Below are 19,925 nucleotides of genomic sequence, written 5' to 3' on the forward strand. Positions count from 1 at the left end.
GCAGGTGACACTGGGGACGAGGAGGTGTCCGGACGCCCAGCTCTGCCTCGTTCGTGGCTCTGCTGCCTCCAGTCACCTCCGGTAACTCCCCTGGGGCCCGCTCTGGGACGATGGTGGTGAACAGTGGCGGGCTGAGGGGACAAAGCCAGTGGAAGAGAGTGGACATTTGCATCAATCCTTCAGAGACATCACGTTCAAAACCTGACGGCCTGACCTTTGTGACCGCGTCCACCCCGCCAGCAGCGGGACCCCGATGCACCCACCCATTGCCCTGCCGTCAAGAGAGCCCCCAGCTGTGGAAAATAAACCATGTGTAAAACCTTCCAGGGGTTCCGTCAAAGGCAGGCTATCGTTTTATGTCAAAACGACTGCTTTTTTTGCAGGCTGCAGGTCTGTTTCCTGACGGGAGCCCGGAGGGCGCATCTCCCCGGGCCTCCCCTCGCCCCCGGCCGTGTCCGCCGGCAGGCGGCTGTACATTCGCCTCAGGTGTGGGCAGGACGGCGGCGAACGCGGGACGTCGCCGCAGGGGCGGGGGACAACTGCCCTTCCTTCCCCGGGGTCGCCGGGCCGAGACGACCCCCTCCCGCCCGCCTCGGCCCCTCAGGCGGGGCCGGCCGCCCCCCGCCCGGCCGGCCCGCCATGATGTCAGCCGAGAGGAGGCGGGGGCGGAGGAGGGAGCCGCCGGCCAAATATAGCGGCGCTTCCTGGGCGGCGGGCCGCGCCCGGGCCCTCCCTCCTGCCGCAGTCAATGAGGAGGCAGCGGCCGCGGCGGAGCGCCGCACTCGCCGGGGGCAGCGCGGCGGGGCGGGGCGGGGGGCGCCGCGGCGGCGGCGGCGGCGGCATGGCGGGGCGCTGAGGGACCGCGGCAGCGAGGGGCGGCGGCGCGCCCCGGCACCCGGCCCCGCCGCGGCATGGGCAGCCGCGGGGTCGTGCGATGAGCGCTCCCCCGGCGGCTCCCCCCCGCGCGAATATGGGCACAGCCGTGTCCAAAAGGAAGACGCTGAGGAACGAGGCCATGTCGTCGGTGGCGGCCAAAGTGAGGTGGGTGCCGGGGGAGCGGGCCTCGCCGGCGGCGCCTCAGGGAGTCCCCGCGGTGCTGGGGACCCTGCCCGCCCCCGGGCGGCTCGGCGGCTCTGCCCGCGGGGCGCCGAGCTGGGGGCGGGGGGGGAAGGCCCCGAGCCCCTCGGGACGAGCCAAGGCGGCCGGCTGCGGGCAGGACCCCCTGGCTTGTCACCCAGGGCCGGAGCGGTGGCCGTGCAGGGCCGTCGGGGCAGGGTGCTCTTCCCCCCCCCTCCCCCCCCCCACTACCGCCCCGGGGCTCGGGAATGGCAGCCTGGGGTAGGAGAGCTTGGAGGGGGCCCTGGCACGAACCCCCTGGACAGCGCCGGTGAGTCCCCCTGGCTGGCTGCTGCGGTGCCCCCCAGAAGCAACCACCCGCTTGCAGCCGGCTGGTGGCTGAGGGGCACCGTGCTCCCCGCCCAGTGGACCCTCAGCCTTTGGAGAGGTGATTTGTCTCCAAAGGTGTCCCCGCTTCTTGCTGCCGGCCCGACTAATGTCATCCGCAGGTTTTATTTGCTGGGGTGGCGAGGAGCGGGTCAGAAGTGGATTTGTCAGGGCTGGATCTTTCTAATCTTCGAGAACTGGAAGTGCGGGCAGTTTGGTCGCTGGTTTCTTATCAGCTGAAATGCCATCTGTGTGTCTGAGGGCAAAGTCAGCAGCTTTCTTTAATGGGTGTCGCTCCTTTGAATGGAGCGTGGAAACCTGGACCCACCGCATCTGCCTTCTCAGTGTCCCAAGCTGCTACCTTGACCAGTTAAAAGGTTTGGGTTCCATATTGTGCCTGTTATGTTTTTATATTGCTTGTCCTACAGTGCAGCATTTCACTTACTGTCTTGTCCCAGTGCTTATTAGTATCAAATATGGGAGATCCTAGAAAATGTATTTGCTGCTTGGTTGTACTTAGGTTTAAAAAGCTATTGCAGATGAGCTTTTGCTACAGTGCCCTTTGCCCAGAGAGATGGGAACAACCCTTCTCCCACGCTGCAGTGCGAGTGTCACGGCAATCATCCGGTGACTGTTTGGGGGCATTGGCGCAGCTTTTTAGGGGCTCTTACAGCACGGTTGTGTAAAGGGGTAGGTCTGTCAGTGTCTCTGCCACATCTAGGCTAGCTCTTTGCTGCTGAAAAAAATGGGAAGAAATAAACTTTTCAGCTGCATTATATAATGCTTCCTTTGTGTTAGACAAAATTGCTTTAGAATAACCTGGAGTCATGTGTAGGACTCGATCCGTGCTGCTGAGAGATCTCACTCACCTCTCTGTGACCGTAACTCAGCATTACGGCATCTCTGCTGTGCTGGGAGGAAAGGTAGTCTTACGGTTTGAAGTGAAGAGATCCAAAGATGTCTATATATTGCTGTCTGTTTACGTTGTAAAGAAACTCATCCTTCAAAGTCTGGAGTGCCTCTGGAGAAAGCTGTCCGGGCAGAGCCTGGAACTTTTCCCCGCATTATGATGCTCCCTGTTCATAACCAGTAACGAAAACATGAGCGCTTTCGATGGTGTTCAAAGACCTGGAATTGGTATTTTTTTCTGGCAGATGTCAGTCAGGTGGTTATACAGAAATGACACAAAAGGCACCCTAACTGTTGTGATGGGGTTCTGGGAGTAGCATTAGACAGTCAGTCACACAAACAACATATTCAGTAGTTGGTAAGATTTCAAATGGTAGTGTGGGTGTTTGGGAGCGACTAATGTGTTTTGAACGTAATGGCTTGTTAGCCCTAACCAGGATGGGCAGATGCTGCTCAAGTAGTATCAACTGTGTAGAGTCTAGGAGGTGCTTCTGGGGTTCTCTTCTGCTACATAACTGCTGTAACTGCTGACAAGCTGCTGCTACTGTTATGTGGGAGCTCTGAGGTGTCCCTTGGCGGTGTGAATTGTGGTGGTTTGACCAGAAAAGTTAGCTGAGTGGACTTGGGCTGGGGAACATAAAGTCCTTGAAGAGTGTCTGGTCACATAGACCATGGCACAGGACAGGTGCTCTTATGTGTCTTGCTGTTCATGCCCTGTGCTAGAAATGCCTAATTGAAAAAGTCTTTGGGGAGTACAGAGAACTTGTTAAGGAACTCCCTGCATTGCCTCTTTGCATGGAGAAGGTGCTGGTGGGGACAAGCCTCCATCCTGCCAATCCAAGCTCATCTCAGTCCCTGCCTCGTGTAGTCTCTGCCACCCTTAGAATTTCTACAGCGGTGATGACCCACCTGCTGAAAGGTTTCCTCAGAGCACATCACACACAGCTCCTCTGCTCTGCCCTGGGTCATCCTCCATGTGTCCCACATGTCCTTATCTTCCTTATCTACAGTGAGGATGCTGCAGGACAGTAGATAAGGCTACAGAGATAGACTATTTTGACCTTCCCAAGACAGGTGGGGACTTGGATCACCTGTGTGGGTAGCACTGCTGCAATGATCAGGTCCCCTGTGGTTTTGTGTAGGCAGCTGTGGGATCCTGTTCTTGTGCGGCAGGAGGAGATGCCCTGGGATTGTTTCTCTGATCCTCCTGAGCTCTGCCCTGTTCGTATTTCTCCTGACTTTTCTTTTTGAGAGAAAAATTATCTCCTCAAATTCGCTGCAAGTCCAAGTGGCCACTGATGTATATTTATTATGTGTGGCTGGAGTATGTGTGTGGGCATTTGACTGTCTTACTGAGCAGGGAGCATCATTTGCTTGTTGTCGTGAGCAATGTGATCTAAGCAGAAGGTGCAAGCTCCCTAGATTCTTAAATTAAAATCTCTGCAGAGCGACTCAGGGGATTCTCCTGTCCCAGGAGAATTAATTAAGCTCCATGCAGTTTGTTGTGTGCTAGGTCTTTTAAATAGCTTCTTACAAAATAATGGCATAGTTGGTCTGTGCTAGCATTGTTGAGAGCATCCATGATGCTGCCAACTTTGGTCTCTGTAGTCTTGTCTTTTCCTGAGAGAGTTGCAGTGAACTGTACGCTGATTCTGTGTACAGCACCTGGGAAGTGACTGTGGCTCAGTGCTGTTGCTTTGATCAAATCTGAAATGCTTGTATGTGAGAACTCGCTGTCATACTGTGTTTCCTTCCTGTGTGCACTTTTTTGCCTTGCAGCTCCTGGGGCACAAGTGCTGAAGGCAGGGATGACGCAGTTGTCCTTGAGTCATGACCTTGGTGCTGCCCCTCTGCTGACAGCTCCTAGGCTGCTGCGGTTTGGACTTGTGCAGGTTCTTTCCAGGGTCCTGGCCTGTATGGTGTCTGACACACGCTCCTTGGCTTCCTTAGTGTACTTTAAAGGGCATAGATGAACCAAAGCCTTTAGAAATGGGCTCTCTTTGTCCTTGCTGCCTTGATAACTACAGAACAATACTGGCACCCCAAATGTGGCAATAAAGTAAGTCTTTTCCTGTAGCTCTGCTTTGTATTACTCTGCCATACAGCTTTTCTTTGGGAGTGTGTGTGTGAGCAAACAGACATGAGACTTTTGTTGGGTGTTCCAGAACCATCTCTACTTACTATAGTTAGCACAAGAAATATTTGAGTCTAGAGTGTAGTTCATCTTACTCAATTTCAGGACTTTGGCATCTAGTCCAAAATACCCCACAGAGAGAGAATAATTTGGTCTCGCTCCCTCTCTACTGACTAGAGAGGGCTAGAGAGTGGGCTTAAACGAGGCCACAAAGCATTAATTGCTGCAAAAGGGTAAATGTTGCACTGACAAAATGCTGAGGTACTTGAATATGTTCCTTATCCCAGGTTTATTACTGCATGAGCAATTTTTGGCTTAGATTAGGGTTCTGCATGCAGTCTAGATTCCTTTTTTCTACTTGTGAATTTTCCTGTGAGTGGTATGAACTCTGTCCTGCTTTGATTACCTTGTTCTTTTATCTTCTTTCTCCTCTGTCTTCTCTCCTCCTGTCCAAGTTTTGTGATTATAAATTCCTACAAGACTGGGGGGTCTTTGGTTTTAAGACCCATTGCTGACATCCGATTTCCCTTTCTTGAAAGTGAGAATTTAGAACTTTAAGATGTAAAATTAAAATTTTTCAGCTACCATCTCCCTATATAGATATTTCAGAAAACTAATTTTTGTCAGGGTATTGTTACTATTAGGTTTCAACAATGTAGGTGTCAACAGTCTTTAATGACTGAGCTGTTAACTATGGATATGCTGGAGGTGTTCCCCTCTCTGCTTAGTGACAAGAGTAGGATTGCTGCTGTAGGAGGACCTAGGTCCTGATGATGCAGGAGGTCTCTTCTCCTGTTTTCCTGAGATGCAGCACTGTCATGTGCTGTCACAACAGATTCCTGCTGCAACTCCTCTGGGCAGTACTTCTGAAGGAACACAAGAAGGTGGTGGGTGTTCTTTATTTTTCCATGTAACTCTCCTGAATAGTCCAGGTTTTGCTTAGCTTGTTGCTATGCTTTAAATGGAGTTATCTCAGGTCTTTTGTGTATCTCTGTTTCAATACACATTTCTTTGCCCAATTCAGTGTCAGTTTGGTGGATTGCATAAATTTGTGTGCATCAGTTTCTCATAGCTGCTAGTGTATATCAAGGCCCATTTTATCCTGTTGATGTGATTATTTCAGAGACATGAAAGCTATTCCGTGCTCATCGCGTTGTAATTGAGATCTTTGTTATTTGGCGACTTTCTTCCTTGTAGCAAATGTACTTCTAGACCGTCTATGCTTCTTTGCAAAATCTCAGTTTCTCTTCCAGACCTGAGTCCAGCTTTGACATCTAATGCATGGTGAGTACTGAAAAATGCCCTCAGAAGGGCAGCTGCCTTTGCTGCCTGTGTTATGCTACCCCATCTCGCCCTCTGCACTCTTGAAGTCATTCTGATGGAGAAGCTGCCAGAGAAGATGGTGATGTTTTCTCAGAGGCAATGGCAGTCTTGTCTTTACTGGTTAGACTCAGCAGTGCAGCGTACCAAGGCTATGGTCCCTGGTTGATGTCCTTTTGTTAAATCAAGCTGTGCTGACTGTGTAACTTGCAGGTCTGATCTGCCACTAAAATGAAAACCTCTCTCTAGATGAGTCAGGGCTAAACTTGTCATGTCATTAGCTGATTACCTCTCAGTACTACCTGTTCATTTGTACGCAGCTTTTGCGGTGTCATACACTCAGGGTTATAGCTCATCGGCCTGTGTATCTGTAAGGCACCTTGTACCACTTATGTGAAACAAGTTTTCTTTTTTATCTCTTGCTAGTTATTAAATTATCGAGGTGTCTCTGCTCTGAACCCAGTTGAAGGGTTTTCTGTCCAATGCCATCAGGCAGCTTGATGGGACTTGAACTACATTGGCTGTGATAGTGGAGGCAAAACTGAGCTGAGAGAAAAGTACGATTGCGTGACTTGCATTAATACAGTGTGTTGATAAAAGGAAATAGAAAAGAATGGGATGAATAAAGCAGCTACCATGTTTGAATTTTGCTCTGACTTTATTTTGATCAAGTCAGCAGGTAGCCAGGAAGAGGGGGTAAATGGCACGTTAATGATACAGGCAGGTGCTGGTAAACTGGGGTGACTGTGAGCACAGTGAGGGCAGAGAAGGAACATAAAAGGCTTGGCAAGGGGAGACTAGGCATAAGGAACTAGCATGGCCAGCAGAGTCCCCTTGGCAAAGGGCACATGCAGACATCTGTGGGAGATCAGCTGAGGCACAGCCAAGGAGAAGCCGATGGCACTTGTGAAGCAGGAATGTAGAAGGGAACCACTGAGATAATAGGCAAAAAAATTAGTCTGAAGTTTGCAGTGTAATTGGCTGGAAAACCCCCGTCGCACATTGTGCTGTGCAGGCGTCATTGCCTTATTAGCTGTCGCTAGATAATTGTGATCAAGCAGCCACATTCATTTGCTCTTAGGTTGGCCTGCAGCATCTGAGAGCAGTGAAAGTGGAATGGTAGTGACAGAACTGCAGGTTCAGCCTGGGCTGGGCAGCAAAGTTTTTGAGTAGCTCTATGCTCCTCGACTGTGCTTCTGACCTGCAAGGAGAGGTCTGGGTATCGCCTGTTCTTTGGGACCTCCAGCACTTGAGATTTTACCCTCCTACCTCGTTTGCATGGGGAAACAGGAGAGTGAGGCTAGAGATACTGCAGAACCTTTAAACTCAGGCTTTTATTCTGAGTGACAGTATTTTCTCCACGGAACAAGGTGGGATGGAGGGTGGCAGTGCTTCTCTCTAGCTCCATGTTAGCCATTTGCAGTGTGGGACTTAGGAAGTGCTTGGTACTGATTTTTTGAGCCTGTGGTTTGCAAGCTGAGGGTGAAGGATTGGTTCAGATTTTAAGGCAGACAGATCAGCTTCGGGCATTGGCAGAGATATGCATGGAGAGAATGAGATGCACTAACATGCTCTTGAAGCTTTTAAACTAGTTACAGACTGAATTTTATCATCATATTTAATCATTTTTTTGTGTAAATCACCATGTTATCTCACTGATAATTTACCTGAGAACTTGCTGCTTGTTATTTTTTTCTACATGGAATGACTGCTGATGCACAAGAGAAGCTTCAGAGTCTTTGCCAAAGGTCTAAGTGCCCTGTTTGTGAATGGTGTTGATGATGATGCCTTGCAAGGACAGGCATTTTCATGGGAAGCCTTGGAGTCCCAGAATTCTTGGTAGAAGAGATCTTGGAAGTCTTAAGCCCAGCCATCTGCTCAAAGCAGGGCTGTCGCCAGTGCTACGTGAGATTGGCCATAGCTTTGGCTGAGCCTTAACCACCTCTAAGATGGAGTGCAGGAGTAGCTCAGGGGTGCTCTTGCGGCTGCATAGCCTGATAGAATCATAGAGTCATTCAGGTTGGAAGAGACCCTTAAGGTCATTGAGTCCAACTATAAACCTGATACTGCCAAGTGTACCACTAAACCATATCCCTAAGTGCTGTATTTATATGTCTTTTAAATACCTCCAGGGATGGTGACTCAACCACTTCCCTGAAGTTGTCACAGTCCAGCTCCCAACTTTACATTTGTGTGTTGCCAAAGGACCAAGTCCTACTTTTTTGCTCAGACAGAAAGGTAGTGGGTGCAAGGAACATTCACGAGGCGCTTGCCCTCCTGTATGGATGAACCATGATGCCCATCCCTTTGTTCTTTGTAGTGGGGATTGCATGCTAATTGTACATATGACAGAGCCTCTACCTGACCATCTCTGGGGGTGCTTAGGCGTTGAGGAAGACAGTTTTGGCAACTGCCACCCCAGGCTAGTGTCTAAAGGTACAGTCTGATACTAGACAGGCAAGAATCTGGAAACGGAAAAAACCTCAGCACTGTGTGTTAGCCTGTAATGATGCAGAAGGTTAAACCTTGGTTCTTGCACAGCTCCAGCTGCGCTGCTCCAAAGCATTTTGCATTTGGCTGTGCTGAAATTTAGTCCCAGGGAGATTAAATTACTCTTTCTTCATCATTCATATCGATCCCCTGTTGCTGCCTGTGGATGACAAATGGACTTCTCACTCCTTCCAGCTCCAGTCGCTCTGGGAGGTACATTGTAGCTTTGCTAATCTTTTCCCCTTTGGGAGGAGGTGTGTAAAAGCAGTGGGGGAAAATCCTGGCTACACAAGTTGCGATGTGCTGCTGCATGGGGTAGCAAAGCGGAAGGTTGTTTTGGAGGTCAAAGCCATTTTCCACTTAGGTTTTTAATGGCTGTTATGAGTGTAGCCTTTTGTGGCAGCTTGAGCTGGAGAGGGATGTTCTGAGGTTGAGCACCTCTGAAGGAGGGCAGCGGACATGATGCCTTGGTATGGAGAGTCTTCCCTGTTGCAGCAAGTCTTTGTGTCCTCCCCCAAGACATGCTGGTGTGCTTGCAGGCTGAGAGTGCTTGGGTGCTGGGTTTTGTTGGCTTGGCTTGCCAAGGAGGTGGGTGGCTGTTTTGTCTCACTGTTTGCGAGCCTCCGCCCTGGACTGTCCATTGGCAAATATCAGCCTGATTGTGATGCTGCAGACCTGGAAAAGATTGTTCTACAAACCTGGGGAAAATGGATGGCTGGGGAAAAACTGGTATTAGCTCTCTTGAGTCACAGGTCTGTTGGGTACAGGAGAACAAGCACAGCAGCAGGATGTTACAAATGTCCTGGCAATAGGATACTGGAGACTGTATTTACTATATACCAGGGAATGCATGCCTTGACCAAGGATTCCTTTCCTGTGTGGGTTGCAAGCAGAAAGCTTTTGCCTGGTTGGAATATTCATAGGTTTGCTCTCTTATGTAGGCCTTGATGTGTGATAAGGGTGAAGCTCACCCTGCCTGGTTGATTCTTAATATACTTCAGTAAAATCTCAGTCATCCCTGGGACCTGAATCCATCAGAGAACCAGAAACTGCTTTTGTGGGGTGTCATGGGGGCCTCAAATAAGGTTGTCCAGTAATCCAAATACTGACACAGCTGGTGCTTGAGAACTTAGGGTTAAGGTAGGTAAAATGGGTATTAGCATTAACGTCTAAGCTGTGGTTGCTCACAGATAGGAGTATTTAGAACCAGAGTAGAAGGCTGCAGTGATGGTTGGGACTGAGTTGGAGATACCTTCTTCCCTGGACTGCCAGAAGGGGTTTAACTTAGGGTGGTTAGAGACAGTGGTCCAGTTCCTGTGTGCATCACAGAAACAAGGCCAAGTTTAATGCAGGTGCATTTCAATATTTTATTTATTTATTTTTTTTTTCGTTTTAACAGAGAAGCTAAAGATTAAGACAGTCCTGGGCTTGTAGTCCAACTCTGTTTTCCTCTTTGGCCAGGGGAAAACTGAGGTGTGTTAACCAAGAAGAGCCCACTGCTATTGGAGCATGTTTAAATTGGTGTCACCTGAAGTTGAGGGAAAGGCAGCTGCAGGAAAACAGCAGTATATTGATATTGAACTTCTTTCCTTGGCCTTTAACCATTGCCCATCTCTTTCTTTCTCTCCTTTGCTGCCTTCTGTGATGCTTGGATATGCAGAGCGGCAAGGGCTTTTGGAGAATATCTTTCACAAAACCATCCTGAAGGCAGAAATGGCTCAGGTAAGAGAATTGACATGCCTTGTTTATATCCATATGTGCATGCACCTATTTATTAATAGGTCTTAAAATGAAAGTGTATTTATCATAAAGGATTAGTGTGAGATCTCTGCAGCAGAGAGGCAGGAGGAGTCACCCTCTAGGTCTGTGAAGCCCTTGAGGAGAAAAGGCAGTCTGGTGACTCGAGGGTTGGGCGGGCTGTGGGAACAAGTTCAGTTTAGTGGACAAGTGCCCTGTCATAAATTCACTCCTAGAGCTGATGTCCCTGGAAGATGTTTCAACTGGGAAGTGAAAGACTGCACTGCACAAGGCTTCTGCACTGGTTTGTCACTCCTAGGTCTTGCTTTCATTGGGGAATAAAAAAAGGCAAATTATAGTGTGTTAACTGACGTGCTTAGTCTACGTGCAGCAATCTGTCTTTGCTGGCAAAGGTAACATCTGGATTTATTCCCAGAATTTGCTTCAACAGGGGTTAAAATGAGATTTGCCTTGTCTAGTTGAGGACACCAGCATGTGCTAGCTAGTAAAACATAATATAGAATGATGTTATCATTTTACATAAATTGTGAGTGTGTGTGTTTAAACCTCTACAGGCAGGGAATGCCTCTTGCTAAAAGAGCAAGCCCAGTTACACTAGTCTTTGACAGCCAGCTGAATGAGTCCCTGCCTTTTTTTCTTGGATCTGTTCTAATGACCTTCAAGTTGTCCTTGGCTGAATTGTGCTAACTTTGTGAATGGGAGGGCTTTAAAACAATGTACGGCAGTTTTCTTTGATTTTTATTTTTTTTTCAGGCATGAGAAACTCCAGTGACACAATACTTGGTGGTAGGAAGGAAAGGGTAGCAAAAGGCTGGGGTTTAATGCAGCTGAGATGAGGTATCTGTGAGGCAGAAGGAAGGAAAGGGTTGGACAGACAGTGCAGAGACAGGCCAGGCAGGTATGAGGACACTTCCTAGAATGGCAAAAGCCTCCTTTATCATGGCTATTTTTGCAGCTGCTTCTGTCAGCTGGAGTCTTTGCTGGTCCTTTTCTCCAGTCCCCCACCCCAGTTTCCAACAGGGAGAAGTCTTGTCTCCTGCTCACTTTGTAGTGCCCTCATAGTACCTGTGGTGCCCCATTCAGGGCAGATAGAGAATCTCTGATGGTAATGAGGGGAAATGGCAGATCTGTTCAGGTGTCTGAGACCTGGGGAACCCTGGTCAAAGCCAAGGAATAGGAGCCTCTATTAGGCGCACTTACAAAGCTGTTGTTTTACTCAGCCTTATGGGTGTTCCTAGTTGCTTGTTCCTCTCTACTGTAGATGAGAATATGGAAATGGAGCTAATGTGACTCCTGGATAATGCCCTGCTGTCGGGCTCCCCAGACCAGCACTTAAACCCTCTCTGTGCTTGTGACATATCTGTAAGCTCTCCAGGGAAGCCTTCTCATTCCCATTGCCCCCTTGGTGTATCAGGCTTGAGATTGTATTTGAATCCAAGTGAATTTCATTGGCACAGATAAGAAGCAGCGAGAGGTGCACAATCCTTATGGGATTCTTAAGTATTGACTTGGAAATAATGAAAGATCCCTAGAAATTACTCTAAATGTTTATACAAGAGGAAAAAAAAGAATCATCATTTTTTAAGTCATCTTTTGAAATTCTGCAGTGTATAATTTAACACAGTATGTAACATTTCTTTATGAATAACCATGGTAGGAAGGTTGCTGTCCTACAAAAATGTTGAGAGTACAAAATTTGGCTCCCTTTTGTTTGTCCCAGTAGTCCAATAACAGAGAAGTCAAGTCTTTCCTTCCTGCAGAAATTCTGTATATCTCAGTATCACTTTTGCAAGTTTCTGAATGCTTCACCTTTGGCTCAGCAGAGCACTTAAGCTGTATGGTTAACTTTCATGCAGTGACTCCAACAAAACAAAGGATGGGCCTCTTCTACATAAGTTGAAGATGTAGCATATATAGAAGTACCTGAATCTGCTCCGACTCATCAGCTTGGCTGAAAAGAGCAGGGAGAGACAGTGTTATGGCCAGTGTTATGGTACAAGCCCACCAGCATCCTGTGGTTAAATTCCAACTTGCATGTGTTGGTGGCCAAGGTCCAGAAAGCTCAGCACACTGAAGAGTTGAGTCCTTGGTGCATATATGTCTCTGTTCGTAGCACTCTGGGCTTTCGTGAGTGAGTGTCTTTATGTGGTGGGATAGGCCTGCTTTCCACTGTAATAACACTAACTGTATATGTGGATGCTCCCTGCACTGCCAGCAGACTGCAGCTGGAATTAAGACTCTAGCCTAAATGTGAATGGAAGGAGGCAGGCCTTGACTTCAGTAGTTTATAGTCCAGGAAAAAAAAGGTTTAAGAAAGGTTTGAAGTCATTAATGAATGCAGTGAGGGAAAAGGGTAGTTGTCTTTGAAGAGCAGGAAGGTGGCAGAGCCATCAGTAGGACAGCAGAGGCCTAAATGGAGGGGGGAAAGGGAGGATCCTCCTCTTCTGCATATCCAGGAGCTAGAACCCTCCTGTCTCCCTGCAGAGGACAATCCTCATGCAGAAAATGAGGTGGGTGTGAATCTTTGGGGTGCCAGTTCTTTTGCTGCTTTACCTGCTAATTCAACTCCTCTGCAAAAGGGTGGAGCTCTGTAACTCCCCAGGCAGACACAGGAGAACCACCATCCGGATGGAGTTGCCAAGTGTGCAGAGACTGCTCCAACTTACTCGATTTCTGCTGCACTTGTTCTCTGAGGATTGTTTGACTTCTGATTTTGGTTTGACTTTTTTTATCTTTAAGAGTCCCTCGACTCCAAGGGAAGGAGGTGGTATGACGGCTTTTGCATCCCACCTCTTATTTCACATTCCACAACTGATCAAAGAGCTTATTCTTTGCTGGTAACTTTCACACACCAGAATCTATTTCTGGTGGCTCCTCTGGAGAGCTTGTGTGTATGTGTGTGGCAGAATGGCTTTAAGAAATTGGGGAGTGGTAATGAAGAACTACAGAGGGATTGTATATCATCAGGATGGGCCAGCTGCCATGTCCAAGCATTTTAATGAGGGGCGAGTTATTTGCAAGGCTTTGTTTACCTTCTGTTTTCAGTAAAATTGCAGTCTTTCCATGCTCTGCTTCCTTCACTAGGGCAGCGGGTATGGAATTGAACATTGCCAGGAGGTAAAGAGTACTGCAGGCTGTATACATAGTGAGAAGAAGGTGAGGTGAGGGAGGGAGGGTATTTATTACCGGTTACACCTTTGATTCTTCCTGATGCGAGGCCTGAGAATTTCATGGCTCAGAAATACTGTGTGACTATTCCTATGCAACTCTTTGAGGTCTTATTCTGGAGGAGGTTTTTCCAGGTGACTTGGGAGGTACTCTCCTCTATTGCTTGTCTTGGAGTGCTCTGACCATGTCCTGTGAGGTTACAGCAGGGATGATGGCAATACAGATTTTTGTTCTCTTTATTTCCCTGTTGGAACAGGGAAGCTGCCTGGTGACGGGGTATAAGTTGTTGGCAGGAGATGAAGGGATTGTCCCCTTGGAATCACTCAGATTTTTTTTTTTCTCCTGATCTAGAAGATATTCTGAGGAATTAGAAAAAAGGGAGGGTTGGACTCTGCTGCAGCTGGTAGGACGTGGATCTGTGAAGGGAGCTGGTGCTGAGGTGGTAATATGTCTCCTGCTCTCTTCCTGCCTCTGTTCATTGCTGGCATATTCATGCAGGCTGAAGGTCTGGGAAGGTTCCCAAGAAGAGCACTCTCCCAGGTTCAGCATTCATTCTGACTGCAAGGCTGTTGCCAGAGTCCTTGCTGACACTCATAGCTTTCTGGTACATTCCAAAGACTTTCTATCTTGTCTGTGGCATGCTTTTACTGTAGGAGTGGGTGTCACTTGGGACAGATCTAGAAGAAAGATAGGGAAAAGGATTGAAATGTTGTGAAAGGGAAGTGTAAAAAGGCTACAGAGAGCAAAATGCAGAAGAAATAATCACTCAGAGCCCCACCAGTGCTTGTGGAATAAAGAGTTTTGGACATTCCCAGAGTCCCCTTCTCCCAGCTTAGATGTCAGAGGCCCCACACTGAGATACTGCTTTAGATTTCTTTATCTCCATGTACTGGAACTATGAGAGGAAAAAGATACCGAGGGCATGGGGCAGTGAAATTAAAAATGACACCAAATGGAGCATTTGAGAAATTTCCTCTTCTCTCAGGGAGCAGTGGTACACCCTGGTGAGATGGGATTCAAACACAAGGATCCTTTGCTGAGGAAAGGAAGGGGGTTATGCTGGTTTTTTTCCTGATACTTCTTTATCTGGCAGTTTCTGTTTTGCTCAGTTGGGTTATTTGGAGGGCAGCTACTGCTGCCGCTAGAGCCCTGTAGGATGCAGCACCGGTCTGCCTGCTGCAGGCTGGCTGCTCTGGGCAAGCTGCACATGAAAGCCTCTGCGAGCAAGAGAGAGGGAAAGATCCCAGCAAGTGTAAGGTGTGCTTGGTGCTGCAGAGTTGGTGGGCCTTGGACCAGAACTGCCTGGCTGGTCTTGACCCAAATTCGCTGTGGTTATTGCAGAAACAGCATGGGTACTCTGACTGGTTTGCATCAGTACAAACTAAAGGGGATAGTTACCTGAAAGTTGAAGAAGCTTCTTTTTAAGCTCAAAAGATGTTGTCTTCGCTTCTTTCCTTTGTTTTTGCATGATGTTTCAGCTGTCAGTGAAAACACTGAGTTCATAAGGACAAGAGGGCACCTGTGAGCTTCCCCAAGCCAAATAGCAATGGGTAGTGGTGGCAGGAGCAAAACGTGTTTGCTGAGGCTACTGTGCCACATGCAGAGACTGCACTGAAGCAACCGCTTGTCTTTGCACCCTGGGCTTCTGCTGCTTCAGAAGAGGGGGTGTGTGTGTGGAGGGCAGCAGCTGTGCAACAGAGGAGATTCCTGACACTGCCAGGAACTGACTTGAGAAACTCCAGCCTGAGACTTTGCAGGTGCTTCAGTCCAAGCAAGTGACCCATGAACTGTGTTTTTTATGAAGCCATGAAGTAAGGCTGCAGCTATACAGTGCTTTAAGAGGGACCTTCAATTTGCCGGTGTTCAGACTGTGGAGCTGCCAGTGGACCCTGATTCAGGGTAAGCACTGAGTCTGCCTTTTTCTCTAGATGATGTTTCTCTGTCCCCAGGATGGACCCCAGCAGCGCATCTGGTGTGGGAGCAGGGGGTGTACTGCCACACTGGCCCAGCTCTCTCAGTGTATCTTGTGCTGACATGGTGTGGCTGGCCTTGAGCAATGGAGGTGGACTTTCTAGAAAGAACCCATGCTCCAGAAGGGTTTGTAGGCAGCTTGAGTTCAGGGCAGAGCAGGGATGTGAAATCTCATCTCTGAGGGTTTCGGGCTGCTTCCACGTTCGGCTAGCACAGGTATGGTGTGGGTGTATCATAAAACTTGCGGTGGAATATGATGTTTGCTTATAAAGTGAATAAAAACGTAGGTCACAGTGTTACCATGGAAATGCTAAGGCCGGTGGTGGAGCTGCCACTTGCTCCTTTGGGTCTTGTCTCACAATAACAATTTCATCTATTCACATTAATGTTACAGGCCAGACTGAAAGGTTACTCATCTATGAGGCACAATGTCAACAGCATCTTCAGTTTGTTTGTTTCCTAGGCCCATTTCAGCGCAGATGACTAATTGGAACCATTTTGTCATAGTTAAGTGACCTTCTGTTTTCTCAGAGCAGGTCCCTTACTGAAGCAGCCCTTGTCTTTTCTCTGTGGCTTTGCAGAGAAGTGTCTGACGTTCCATCCTTGGGAGTGGTAGGGTCAGGCGCCTGATAAAGTCACAGCAGGGCTCACTTGGTCAGGCTTCGGGTAATCCCATAGCGAACGTTGTGCATGTCGTTCGCTCACTTGACTCTGAAGCTACTGCACAGCTGAAATGCCACTGTGACCTTTTTTTTAATTGTTGTATCCCTGTTTCTATATCCCTGCCTCATGCTTCAATATTTTGAACAAATGTCCTGTTTTTTACTATGCCTATTTCTTGACTATCTTTCAACCCTGCAGACCAGCGAGGTCAGCTGCCAGCCTGTCTCTGAAGGCAGGAGCCCTGTGCTGGTGGGGTCACGGTACTGTGCTGGTACATTAGTGTTGGGAAGGACAGAGCTGACATGGTAGGGAGCTTTGCATTGTGGCTCTGACGCATGCTCAGAGAGGGAGCAGAGGAGAACAGGACCTGACAGCCTCTTAGCACACCTGAGGGGCAGTGGCAGGCATACAGGAGGTCTCAATTGAAATTGCAAGAGAAACTGCTCAGCTGTGCTGTTTGAAAAGATGTTACTGTTTTTGCAATGCCCTGGGCTCTAGCCAGTACACCCGTCTGCTCCCCTCATTGAGGATATCACCTGGACTCCTACTGATGTAAAACAAAAAAAGCATTAACTTCATTTCTACTGCTACAAACAATGCTGCAAGTCCGTATACTGTAAACCTAAAATCTTCCCGTTCATCTTCAGTGGCCAAGACAGTTCTTTCTTTTAAAGTTGGTACTATAAACATCAGGTCCAGAGAGGTCCAGCTGAACTGGAGCAAGGAAGAGAGAATTCTTTTTCTGAAATTTATTTTTTTGAGATGACAGATTTTTTTTTTAATAGGGTTTATCTGGATTCCCCTTTGCCACTTTGTTTCTGATGCTGGAGCTGAGGTTTTAAATCTAAGGTGCTTTAATCATCAGTTTGGCTGCTAAATACAGTCATAAATTTGGGACTTTTTTTTTTAAAGCTTCTGTCTATGCCTTGTGGCTATATTCTGCCTTGATTTATAAACTTCTCATCCCATGGAGTTACAAGGCAGTCTGCATCAGATACGAGTTTGGCTCAATGAGTCCCTCCACTATTGTGAATGGGCGTCAATCAGCTGAGGCTTATCCCAGCATGTTGCCTCCTCTTGTGACAGTGAAAGAAAATGTGGAAGTCCTTTCACAGTTAGTTACCTGTGTCAAAAGAGGTGCTCAAGTTAGAGTTACTTTATGAGAAAGGAGGTATTGTAAGTATCTAATAGTAAGAAATGCCTGATTATCAGAAACTACATGTACCAAGATTGTGGATTCTTTCTTTCCCAAGATACCGCAAATTAACCAGTACAGATTACTATTGCTGTTGGTGGTCGTGTCTTTGGTGATATGCATGCCCTAACGACTGTGTTGGGCAGTGCTGCATGGAAGGTGAAGAAAGAAATATCAGAGGAGCAAGAGAAGCCAAAGAGACGTGTTCAAGTAAATAACAAGGGGGGTGAGAAGTGGATTGGCCCTCGGGACTAGACTGTCAAGCCCCCAGGTTCTGGACAGGTTGTTAGACTTAGCCCAGGTAGACAGGGAAGTGATGAAAATTGGATGTTTCTGTTACCAATAGACTCATGATCTACAGATCAAGTACATTGGTCCTCTTCCCTTCATCTTGCTGTTAAGTATCTCAGGCACCATAAATCCATGTAGAGCACAAACCTAGAGGAAAAGAAATCTGTTTGAGGAACCTGATCTGTCTGCTCCAAGGTGGCTTTGTAGCTGTGTGAGACACAGGTGTTGCTGGTGGAAGCAAGTGGGAGAGCAGAGTTATTACCAGGTCAGCTTCATTGGAGTGGCTGGAGAGGAGGACACTGCCAGGCTTCCCAAGTTGTGCTGTCCTGGTCTGGCATGGCAGTTTGATGGAGCAGCTGGTTGTGGGAGAGATGGCAAGAGCAATGTGAAAATGAATAGAAATGGAGCAGCAGTAACCAGGCAGAGGGTGTTAACAGCAGTCTGCTTCAGCTGACTCTTAGAAGGCAATTCCAGTTATTGCAGAAGTCCCCTGTTACTGTTTCTCGGTTCTCTTCACTGAATGTCCCTGTGGCTCAGACTTAATTCAGTATTGATTTCCAGACCAGCTTGACTTCTTTCCTAGCAGAGGCAAACTATTAACTTAAAATGCCACAGTGGAAGCAGGTGCAGTGCTTTGGCACCTGAATCTAGTTCACTGCAAGCACAGACAAGGGAACTGGTCACTGGTAACGTCTCAGGGCTGCTGGTGTATGTGAATGCAGATGTGTGTGAATGCTAGCACAGACTTGTTCCCTGAAACGGTGCAGGATCGTTTTTGGAGCCAATAATTCATTATGATGGATGTCTGAATCTCTTTTCGTTCCACACTATTTTTTTTCTGTATTTAAATTCTTTATTAACCAGAAGTCTTGAATAAAGCTTCACATTCCCTTTGCATATGAAGTTGCTTCTCGACTGTGTAGTTACTGACAGTGATAAATTGAATGAAAAGAAAGAATTATCCAATTGTTTGACAAAGAGAAAGCATATTGGTGTGGTGGCAGACCTTTGCAGTGTAGACCATGAAAACTCCTAGATAAGTACAAGTGAAAACACCTTGAGTAAGGGACAAGTAAGGTAGGAAGAAAGGTTGCATTTTGCATGCTATATCAGACAGGTAGTTTATGTCAAAAATATCCAGGCAAGAATTGTAACCCTGCCATGATTTCAGTAAAAAATTGACTATTACTTGAAACCAGTGATGTCCCACTTACATGTCTGTAAATTTTATGGGGCTGAATAGACCTCAGTGCTTATAAAACAGAGACCAGAATTGGTCTCTCTGCACTTGTGTTTATCAGCATTTTCAGACATACTATACTTTGGGCATTTCATTTTTCCATTTACCCACAGATAGAAGAGTTCAGAAATTCTCAGATCTTTGAATTGTGGCATTGTCAGCGTGTGAGTAAAGGCGCACAATCCTGTGCGTTTGCTCTAATGAGGCTATACATCTTCCATAGAAGTATTCATTTCAGGAGGAACAGGGGCAGCCATCAGCCACTATTTTGTGGTGTCTTAAGAAATATGTAGCGTCATTGTGCCCACACAGCTTAGTAAGTTTGACAGGTTGAGACAAGTGCTTAGAACTGCCCTTTGTTTTTAATTTTAAAAAATGGTGTGCTTGGCACTATTAGCCAGCACAGATCTTGGCAGGTCTTGAAGAGTCATTTGGTGGTGTTTTCCCAAGACATGCCTACTCTAGAGCACAGTTAGTCTTGGAACTGGAGAGAGTCTGAGTTGCTGGAAAGCAAATGTGGTGGCCTGCTGCCTCCTGAGGGGTGACAAGTGGTTGGAGAGACTTTGGAGCCTGTGAACAGTTTTTGCACTGGGTAGTCCATGACACTGTATCCTGCAGCTGGTGGGACTTGGGGGACAAGCTGCTGAATGACAGCTGGTGGAGCAGCTTCTTCCACTTGAATTGCTTGTAATTGTTCTGGTGATGGCTGGTGTTGTCCATCAGGCTTTCCTCCTGGAAGAGGTGCACATGTCCACGTTGTCTCTGTGCAGGAGACTGTGGGTGAACTAGACCACTGCCTGCCTTTCATATTTTACCTGGACAGTATCAGTGAGGTGCATGACTCCTCACTACACCTAGGCACGTGTTTTGGACTTCATGTGAAGTCTGGAAAGACAGCATCAGCTGTAGATTCAAGAGGCATAGCTCTTTCTTTAGGACTCCTACAGGCAGCTCCTCCTGGTCAGCTCAAGGAGTCACACAGCTGCCAGCTACAGTATCCAGAGATTGTGAGGCCTCACTAGGAGGCAAACGAAACGAACTTGACTTGTGTCACCCTAAATGGTCCTGACAGTCAGTTCTTGAGCAGAGTGGCCAGAGATGTATTTATCTCCTAGTGGTGCTGGAAGAAGCTGTATCTCAAGCAGAAAAATGATCTAAGGGTGACACGCTATATCAGTACCCACTCAATTCAGTTCAGTCTTGGAGCAGGGGGAGAGGCCCTGGGCAACATAAGCACAGTCCAGGGTGGGCTTTGGATTCAAAAGGTGCAAGTGTACGTCCTCAGCTTGGGAGGGCTCTTTTCAGAGTGGCACAAGAGCACTTCATAGGAGGCAGAATGTGGC

General features: G+C 47.7%; 1 protein-coding gene across 5 annotated transcripts in view; it reads left to right on the forward strand.

Annotated features, from left to right (window-relative positions):
• Window positions 1–827: 827 nt before the first annotated feature.
• The window catches only part of NSMF (NMDA receptor synaptonuclear signaling and neuronal migration factor), a 48,289-nt gene continuing 29,191 nt past the window's right edge, over window positions 828–19,925 (forward strand). For all 5 annotated transcript variants that reach the window (XM_049832415.1, XM_049832416.1, XM_049832412.1 and 2 more), the window contains exons 1-2: window positions 828–1,041; window positions 9,957–10,018. In XM_049832415.1, the coding sequence (XP_049688372.1) occupies window positions 935–1,041; window positions 9,957–10,018 (169 nt within the window). In that variant the 5' untranslated portion in view covers window positions 828–934. The remainder of the gene's footprint in view (window positions 1,042–9,956; window positions 10,019–19,925) is intronic.

Source organism: Accipiter gentilis, chromosome 29 (genome assembly GCF_929443795.1).
Source record: "Accipiter gentilis chromosome 29, bAccGen1.1, whole genome shotgun sequence".
In the NCBI taxonomy this organism is placed as follows: Eukaryota; Metazoa; Chordata; class Aves; order Accipitriformes; family Accipitridae; genus Astur; species Astur gentilis.